The sequence below is a fragment of the Pteropus alecto genome, unplaced genomic scaffold (genome assembly GCF_000325575.1).
Source record: "Pteropus alecto unplaced genomic scaffold, ASM32557v1 scaffold5, whole genome shotgun sequence".
Taxonomy (NCBI): domain Eukaryota; kingdom Metazoa; phylum Chordata; class Mammalia; order Chiroptera; family Pteropodidae; genus Pteropus; species Pteropus alecto.
Genome location: NW_006441953.1, coordinates 18,154,987 through 18,165,218, shown reverse-complemented (window position 1 = coordinate 18,165,218; position 10,232 = coordinate 18,154,987). Strand labels below are relative to the sequence as shown.

General features: G+C 38.8%; 1 protein-coding gene across 1 annotated transcript in view; it reads right to left on the bottom strand.

Annotated features, from left to right (window-relative positions):
- Positions 1 to 10,232, bottom strand: part of SEL1L3 (SEL1L family member 3) — an 81,810-nt gene that overhangs the window by 64,556 nt on the left and 7,022 nt on the right. Inside the window, exons 3-6 of the mRNA XM_015595045.2 lie at positions 5,577 to 5,703; positions 3,809 to 3,930; positions 3,349 to 3,464; positions 776 to 834 (exon numbers count right to left, since the gene is read on the bottom strand). Coding sequence (XP_015450531.1) covers positions 776 to 834; positions 3,349 to 3,464; positions 3,809 to 3,930; positions 5,577 to 5,703 — 424 coding nt within the window. The remainder of the gene's footprint in view (positions 1 to 775; positions 835 to 3,348; positions 3,465 to 3,808; positions 3,931 to 5,576; positions 5,704 to 10,232) is intronic.

The window sequence follows — 10,232 nt, the reverse complement described above, 5'->3', positions numbered from 1 at the left end:
AAAAGGGGCGAAGGAAGGGCTCCCTACCCTGACAGTCCTGATCCGTTTTTTAAAATTACACACACAGAGCTGGTAATTTTTGTTTCTGTTCTTTAGACTTATTCGTAGGTTTACATATATTTGATTATATATATTATCAACCTATGATGAGGTATCCTGAGTCTTGCCCCATCACTCTGCCACTATAAAACCTGCTATTTTACAGAAATAGAAAAGCAAATTTAAGAAGTTATGAAATACAAGGCAAAGGACCCAATTCTCCGTTTCTGTAACTCTTGTAGAGAACAGTTCTATAAAGATGAAAAGTTACACCAATATCAACAGTTGCATACATTTCAAATTTAGATTATAAACATAAATATGAAGACTGTCTGCTTTTATGTTTTATACTAACCAAAGTTACCAACTATTCTCAATAAGCAACATTAACACTTTGATTTATTTTTCAGAATCCTTCGCAGAAGATAATTTTCAAAGAAAATGAATTATATAAAGTGCCATGAAAGGAAGAATTTACAATGAGATCTGGAGAGAGAACTAGTTTTTCTTGCTTAGAAAAAAAAAGATTGTGGGGGAAACCGGGAGAGTTTGTGGACAGTAAAAAGAAAAAAAAAAAAAAGAAAGTACAAAGCCTATAGCCACAGGGCAGACTCCTCCATGCTAGGAAAAGGTGAATAAGGAGGTGTGAGAATAACATTACCGCTGAGGACTAAGGCATGAAGATTCCTTGACCTTCACCCGGCAATATTTGAATCAAAAGAAAAATCTCACTTACCTAATTGTCTGATTATGGTAGCTTTTCAAATCCTGTCCAATGCTGGTGATTACTACTATCTACAGTGGGAGAGATATACAAGGATCGGTTATGCTTTAACGTCCCACATCACAAATACAGTCCTGCGTATAAATTACTCATAAAATGTGCTGCATAGTCTTTTGCCTGCTCAGTTTCCGCAAAAATAAAATTAACAGCTTACTAGCCCTGTGTATATTTTAAGACTTAAGAAATTTAATTTCTCCAAATGACTTGATGTGGTAAAAAGATCTATAATGCAGTTTTTCCCAGTGGATTTCAGATATTTCAAAACTACGAGCCAAAAGGTTCATTTGGTGTGTTTGTGCTTCAAAGCTTGTTGCATAGAAAGACAAGGAAATGTGTAAGATACTACAAGGAGATTTTGAAATTTTACTTGGATTTCATCAGAGCCTTAGGGGGAAAAACACTACTTCATGCACTACTGTCCCCCACTCTCCTTCCCTAAGCACTAAGATTCGTCGCTGTCATTTCAATGATGACAATGTTTTTGTCATGGATGTTATTAGCCGTCATGCATTCTTCTCATGTCTTGAATTACAACAGAAGCCCTTGGAGTTAACGGGCTCCTTTTGATTCTTCCGGTGCCAACATAGAACCAGTTTTTACCAAATCTGTGCCGGCCTAACTAGATTCTCAAAGATGTGCCTTCGCACTGTGTCTGTGAAAGACAAACTAACCCATAAAAAACCAACCCCGTTCAGCCATATATAAAATGAAGAAAATGACTCAAACCAGTTGTTTCTCTAAACCAACCATTTACTTTAAGTCAATTTGTCTATTTAGTCAAAGCAATGAATATCGTAGCCACACCACAGATGTGGATTTTGTGTAGAAAAACAATTAAGTATTGTTTTGGGACCTATGTATATTAAGGAGACCAGATGGAATGGAAAGAAAAAGACAAAAAGTCTACTAAAAAAAAAAAAATCTACTCCTTTTTCTTTCCACCCCATCTGGTCTTCCTAATTCTTCTCTCCTGCTTTACCCAATCATGTGCTCTGCCATTGAATTCATCTCTTTAATTAAAGAACTACTTTGATTTACTCTTCTTCTGCTAGAAAAGCTTCTAGCAGAAGCCCTGCTGCTTTACAAGTAGAAATCTAAATTCCATGATATTCAAGATTCTCCACATTCCCCCTAAAGATAGTTTCTTCTTCTATTAATGTTCTACAATCTGCAAATTTCTACTCCAGTCAAACTGGTTTATCTGCTCACCCCCAGCCTATGCGCTAAAATGCCCCCGGCTCTCTCCTCTCTTGATTCTCCCCATTCATAGTAACCTTCTCTACAAAGCTTTCCCTGAGTATCTTAGCATAAAGTGCGGTCTCTCTTCTCCAAATCAATATAAATTGTTGTTTGGCAATTAAGCTTGCCTTACGATGACCCTTCACCTGCTTAATATCATGCCCGTAAGTAGTCCATCAGCTCCTTGAGCACACTATCTTGTGTACAGCAGGTGCAAAATAAGATCTGTGATTTGCTCTGACGGTTTGATACCTGTCTAAGTGACACTAGCACTGAGCTGACCTTCTCAGGAGAAAAGCAGCAACCAAGCTATAATGTCGTCATATGTTCTCATGTAAATGAGAAACTAAAATATGGACCATAGCTATGTCACCTAACATCGTTAAGGAAACAAACTAATGTACAAAATATCCCAGCTAACATTTCACAGACTCTCCTCAGAAAAGCAAAGACCGACCTGATTTCTTTTCTCTTTGGAAAAAGGAAATGTGATAAACCTAACCACCAAGGGAAGTCTGTGTATTATCTAATACACAAGACAAACAAGATGTCTCTTCCAGTTTTGTTACCGGAAAATCACAAATCAATACGAAAAGCTGATGAGAAAATAAAGCCACTAGAAAAAAAGTAGCATACTGACATGTAGACTGAAAAAAATGGAATTGTCTTCAATTATAACAACAGATTTATAATCCAGAAAACCTGTGTTATGAGAGTTTGAGACAGTTATAGTGTTTTATAGTAGAAAGTAGATAAAGACCCTCTGTTCCACCTGAATTATCACTTAGGTCTGTTAATTATTACTTGTCTGTTTATGCCAAACATAAACATTGTCTCAACTTCCAAAAACAGTAGAACCATTTCTCGACTAAACTAACCGATAAATTTCCTGCCAAAAAAAAAAAAAAGTTGTAGATCTGACAACCCTATACAAACATGGCTGATGCTGTTTTAACATTTATCTCCACAAAGCCTATCTCACCAGGAGAAAAGCAATGAATTCCTCAGATAATTGTGGCTATATAGCTGGCTATATTATTTACTCATTCGCAATATGGTCGAAAGAAGCACTTTAAAAGCCAATTAAATGGGATGGGATTCTTATGATTTAATCTTCCATCTATAAAAGTTTGATCAAAAAAGTGTATAGTTGTAAAAAGTTTATCATTTACCACAAATTTGCTTTTACAGATTTTCTTGCTCCCTGACTTTACAGCGATGCTTAACGTTAAGTGATGATGCTGATATGATTCACAGGCAGAAGTGGGGGATGTGCCTACAGATACCTGGCCTCCGTTAAAAGAGATATCCAGTCGAAACCACTCCTTCAAAGGTAGGATGAATTTAGTTTTCACAGCAAGATCTTCTCCTTTGACAAGATGCATCTGAATATGCAAGTGGCCTAAAAGGAAAATTAAAGCTCATGAAAATGACAAAAAAAATAGAAGTGAATGAAGTAGCTACACCTTTTCAACAACTGTCCGAAGAAGCAACCAGACTAGATCACCTTCCTTCTTCCTTTAATAAAAATCAAAGCAAAACAAACACAACTTCATTCCTTTGTAAAGAAGACATTTATTTTAAGCTTCAGGAAAAAAGATGAATTTGAAGGCCACATTTGATAGTCATTGTTCTCACTAAACTGCCACATTGGCAATATCTTCCTTATTCTATACAGATATATTTGCCAATAGATAGAGCATAAGAAAATGACAATATCATTTTAAAGTTCTGTTTCATACTTACCCTCTTCGGTAAGAAATACAGAAGGCGTGCCGTACATCTCATTAGAATCAACAAAGTACAAAATCCCGCAGAGACTAGCCTTGCAGTAATGGAGTAAGTAAAGCCACAATGAAACAGTAAACCTATAAGAGTGAGGGGAAAAAAAGATTCTGCAGATTGATATCATCCAAGAACAGGTAATTATAGTTAACAATGACCAAGTAAATTGCTTTCTTTCCAATGAAGGGATGAATTTGCCTGTGTGTTCATCATGGGAGATCAGCTTGCAAAGCTTGATTTTTGAGACAAAGGAGGTAGTTACAGAAGCTGTAAAAGACAGGAGTTAAGCATCATCGTTCAAAACTAGCAGACATTCTACCTTGCACCAAAAACTCTGTTTCTGTGCCTCTGATAATCTCACATGCTTACCATTTGAATTCTTGATTAAGGCTTATAAAACCAGACACAGAATAAAACTCTGGATTTTAATAAGAGGTGATTTGATAAGAAGCTATTCTAATTTCGATGATTAAAAGAAAAAAACATAATTAGGGCTTTCTGAGCAATTTTGTTTCTTTCAAAGATAAAAGCCTTAAGGTAGAAAAAGTGTCCTACTCTGCAAATGGCATCACTATATGCTAATCGGGACACATATATACTATTTTAAGGCACACATTAGGTTGCTCAGTATCACAGTTCTGGCTGACCAATCTGGAACAACTAATCTAATTGTTCCATTTCTGGACTGGGACTATTTTAGTTAAAAAAAAAATACTGTACATTTGTGATTTGTGGAGTGAGGACAAAATGACAGTAGTCAACTTAACTAGGACACATTTAGCCACGATATATGATCCATCAATCACTCAGCAAATATTTGCTGAACACTCGTTTGAAGTCACACACTATGCTAGTGACCAGCAGTTCAAAGATGCAGAGCTGGAAGTAACTGAATTTTGCACATCAAACAAGAATCAGGGTCAAAACAAATGCAAAAAATTCTCCCCATCACCCCAGGAACCAATTCAAAATTTGGGTTAAAGTATCAGCGACCTCAGATTCTTTGGGGATATATCCAAACAAGTCCTTTAGAATATTCTGAGCTTTATAATCTGGCCTCCAAATCAGTGGTAAGATATGCAGACAGATGGTGCCACACGGCTCCCTCCTGACCCACCCAGCTGAGCAAGCTCATGAAGATAAGTTATTACAAGGAAGCTTAGCAAGAACATACGCTCAGTAAAGTGACTCAAGATCTTTCTACAGCCAGCAGCATAGGAAGAATTAAATCACTCTGCTAAATCCATCCAGTCTGAGGTGAACCAGGAACCATTTTCAGCATCTTCAATTCAGCAGAAGGAAAAAAAAATTTTGAGTTTTGCTGAAATCAACAGAGAAGATCAGAAGTAGTAAGATTTCCAGCAGCTCATCATCCAATCTTCCAAGACAGAAAAGGCAGGACAAAGGCCGCAATCTGTGCTGGCTGTGGCTGGCTATGCTGCAAATCTTGCGAAGGCCTCAGGCTCCAATGCCTTGCCCCCTACTCATGTCATTCCTGGGATGGACATATAAAGTCTAAGGCAAACTGAGGATTGCTAAGTGCAAGAATAACTCGAGAATACTTGGAGGTTTTCAGGTCCACAAAATCTGCCTAAGCTGTACAGACCTCAACATTTTCCCAAAGCATGTAACAAAAGATTTGTCCTCTTCAGAGATTCTACTAGCCTGCTCCAGTTCTCAGAGAAAAAGAGCCTAGCCCTACCCACCCCCATCATCTGCCCATTCTTACACTGGGTAATCTATCCGCTGGCGTCGGGTGGCCTCCAGCTCACGGTTCTGAAACCTTGGGAACTTCTTCACAATGCCTGTGTTCTCTCCACTGGAGGCATAGAGAAAGCCCAGGAGGGTGACCAAATCTGTAAATGACCAGACAGCTGCCTTTCAATTATCTCCAGAAAAGCATTGTTCTCCAAATCACATTCTTTCTAGAACCCTCTGCCTAGCTTCGAACATTTAAACAAAATAGTCTGCAAATAATAGCAAACATCTATTGAACGTGGACTATGTGCCAGGTGCCTGCTAAGCATTTTACAGAGCTATCCCAGTTAGTTTTCAAAGCAACTCTATAAAATAGCTTCTATTATTAGTCCCATTCTACAAATGAAAAGTCCGAGGCATAGAGAGGTAAAATAACTTGCCTAAGGTCACAGAGCTAATAACTGGTAGAGCCAAATTACCGTTTTGAGCTCAGGTTTTATGTGCTCCACTCTTTTACATGCTGCCTCTATTGTTAAAGAAAGCGTTTTGAATATATATAATAATAGTAACAGTTAACACTTCAGCAGCACTCACTATAGTCCACACTGCTGTAAAATAAGGATAATTTAATTCAAAAAAATTCATTGAATCCTCATTATTATTCCCAGTCTACAGATGAAGAAATAGAGGCACAGCTGCCAAAATAATAACTCACATTTATTTAACACTAGACTATGCCCAGGCAATATGCAAAGCACATTTCAGAAATAATCTCATTTAATTTCACAACAATCTCTGGAATGGGTTCTATCATTATCCCCCATTTAACAGATGAAAAAACTGAGCCTTAGAGACTGTTACATAATAAGAAGTAGAGCCGGGATTCAAATCCAAGCAGTTTGGTTTCAGAATTCGTGCTCTTAAAATTGCACGGTTTTTTTCCTTCTTCTATGCAGACTTTTCTAATAAACTCAACACATTACCCTATGCAAATATTCCTAACCATACCCCTTAAAACTAGAGGGCCGTCCACTTTATTTTGCAAATGTGGGAGAACTCTGTGGCTCTAGAAAAGAGGGTGTCCGTAAGAAATCTTAAAGGGAGAACTTAGTTACTTCATCTATATTTAATACCTGCTGTTTTAAACAAAGCTAATGGGAGCTTCTTCTTTCCCATGCTCCCCTCCCTCCAAAGAGAAATGAATTTATTCAATTCAAACTAAGGATACAGATCATTTTCCTCTTTCTCTAAAACGCTCCTTGGTTTAAGATCCATGATTAAATAGTGGCAGCAATCTATTTCCCTGGGCTTCCCAGAGAGGGAAGAGTTGATTTCTGTGCAAGTTTCCAAATGCCAAAATGAGCACAAATTACGGGAGCCTCAGCCTAGGACACTAAATTCCTCCGCTCTCATGTTTTATCATAGAAAGAGGTACCTCTGGTTCATTATAAGTTGGAAATCATGAGAGCAAAGTTTTCATAACCTCAGACTTCTGTGTGTGTGTGTGTATGTGTACAATATATGTATATATACATACACATTATAATTATGAATTAAATAAGCCAAATTTTCCTCAGCGCCCGCTTTATTACTCGTTTCATTATGTAGAGATACATTTGGAAGCCTGAAACGGTGGAGTTATCACTTTCAAAAGAAACACGACGAACTTTTTTTTCTTTCCAATTTGAGCTCAGGTTGGGCACGCTGGCCTTGCTGGTCTACGATGAGGGTAGGGAGAGGGGATTCGAAATAGAAATGCTGCAAGGGTGTCTTTGGAATCTGGGAGAAAAACATTACCCAGAGTTTGATATCAGCCCAAGCTTAGTTTGGCTTCCCTCGTGTCGAGTGGCACAGAAAAGACCAGATGGCCATGTTAGGCCCCAGGTGGCCTTCTGTTACTGACGACTATTGAGTTATCTAGTGTGTAGTAGAAGCATTTATCAAAATGAGTGGGATGTGATTCTGCCCTACCCGATACCACTAAAAGGAGGCTTCACAGAGGAGGTTTCCAAAGTGAAAGGAGTTAAAAGTAAGTGTTGATGAGCCTCTCCCTTATCCCAGGATCAAAGTAAAGTGGGTTAAACAGGAGAATCTGCAGCAAAAGACAGTGGAGGGAAAATCTAAGACCCAAAGATCTAAAATCATTGTATGAGAACACATACCTTTTGTGTCCAACAAAACCAAAACAACCGTGGTTTTTTGTTGTTGTTTTTTTTTGTTTTTTGGTAAAATCTGTAGTTTCAATAGTTTCATGATTTGGAGTTCTATTGTAATTTTCCCTCAGGATTATATTGTTTTTCCAGTTAATTGTAAATAATTAATAAGAATGAAATTTTATAGCAGGAAAGGACTTAAGAATTCATCTAGCCCAGAAAAAACATATAGGCTTATTTTCCAGTAACTGACTGTGGTTGCTTGGAGGGCTGTAATTGCTTAGTGATGGTTCTCACAGAATGGGGAGTAACAGCTCTAGGGTTATTTACCATGAAAGAATAAACAGACAGAAAAACGTAGATCTAAAAAGAGGTGTAGTGGCTTGCCCGATTTTCTCTAGAATGTAAGATCCAAAACAGAAGAGACATTACTTCATTATTCCATTCCCAGTGCTCAGAACAGAGCCTAACACTAGATAAAAATTCCAGAAGTATTTTGTGAGTAAGTGAATAAATTAACGAACAAATGAATATCCTTGTGGCCTAGTCAGGATTTGAATCTCATCTTGACTCAACACTTTGCACAATTCTATAACATACCCCATGCTGCCTAAGCCAACCAATAGTCTATCTTTTTTCAGATCCTTCCCCCAAATCAATTCCTTTTGTTTTTTTCCTGGAACTTAGGTAGGAAAAAGGCATCGTTATGAAATAAACATAAAATGCCAGAAATACAGGTCAGGTTTGGAACCCACCTCCTCGATCGTTTTGCCTATTTATTTCCTCCAATTTTAGAGTGAGAAGAGGCGCTAGGTATTATATGATGTAAAGTCTTTCATTTGGAGACAATAAAAGTGTTAGTGTCTGGTTGAAGGTTGTATAGCGAATAAGAGACCCACATCTGACTCAGACCCGGTCTCCCACTGCAGACCAATGGGCTTTTTGTTAAACCACATCACACTTCGCAAGTCCTCCTGATGTTCAGCCGGCCTGCTTCTGGGTGGCCACACGGGTGGTTAAAACCTGGAATATGTCCATATCAGTTAGATGATTGATGCTGCCTTGAACTTCCATGGCCCCGCCACAAACCACACCATGTACCCTGCCCTGGGGTAGAGCCTGGCTCAGCAAGGACCTCCAGCACCGCCCTGCTTCAGCACTAGGGCTAGTGCCCAGGGAGACTGACAGGTCCCTACCTCTTTCTGGTTGTTAAGTATTTCGAATATCATCCCTCAGTGGGGTGGCTGGGAGAGTCCCATAGCCCATTGTCCACTTTGGCTGAGTGATCAGAGCCCTGACACAGGCACCTTCTCTGGGGAAGGTCCCATTTCCAAGTAACAAACGCCTACTCAGGATGTTCCTCAAACACGTCACGATAACACAGCTGAGATCCTTGGCCCATTTGTGAAATTAGAGATAGTCTCATTGCAATGAATAACTGTGACTATAAATCTGTAAGCAGAACCTTTAGGAAAAGAAGCTAAGATTTTCCAACGTGAAGAAGTAAAGCTTAGAGCACAGGTAACTCAATAATGCTTTCCAAACACAGGACATTAAAAAAGCAGCGGTGACCCAGTGTTTAATTTTCCTGAAAGCCAAAGCCTGAGAACAGGACTTCTACTCGCAAGCAAATATGATTTAGGTCAGATCTTCCCCCCCAAAAGATACCAGGAGGGGAAGTGAGTGACTAAGAAAGTCTGTGGAATATTAACTACTAGAAGTCTTAAGAACAAATTCCATCCCCAGGAATTTATCCTCCAAACCTACTTATATGTGTGCACAAAGACATGTGTACAGGATATTTGGTGAACCCTTGTTAATAGTAAAGGACTAGAACTGACTCACGTTATCATCAGCAGGAGACAAGTTAAATAAATTATGGACCATTGGGCAACGGAATGCTAACCAGCTATTGAAAAGAATGAGGTTGCGTAGCACGTACTGGTACAGAAAAATCTCTGCTGTACCGTTAATGAGTGTGGGGCAGAATTTATAGTATCCCCCCACATGTGTACAAAGAGAAGGAGCTATCACCTTAATGCTTACATGTGCAGAGAACATTTCTAGGAGGAGACACAAAAAACTACTGTTACTGAGTTTGCCTCCAGGACTAGGACTAGAAAATTGAGCTGGGTGGGCACTTACTCTTCCCCCAAACCCTTTTACACCATCTGAATTTTTTTTTCTTTTTTTTTTTTACCAGGTCCATGTATTACTGTTTTGTCTAAAAGACAAAACATCTCCGAGCATTTCTATGCAGGCAGGGAGAGGGAGCCTGCGCCTCCATGGATGCTCAATTCGCTTTAAAGAGACAAAGTCCAGTGGGTGAGGAAAACAGAATGATTCACATCGGTAAAAATTCAACCTAAAAAAAGAGTATTCTTCCTAATTTAGAACCTGGTTAGGACTGTATTAGCATATTTCAGAGAGGCGGCATAGCAAAGCCGAAGGAATCAGGAAGCGTAGACTTCAGTTAAACAAGCACCATGAGCCTGGCTTTCCTCTTGGTAAAGAGAAGACGAGAATAATACTCT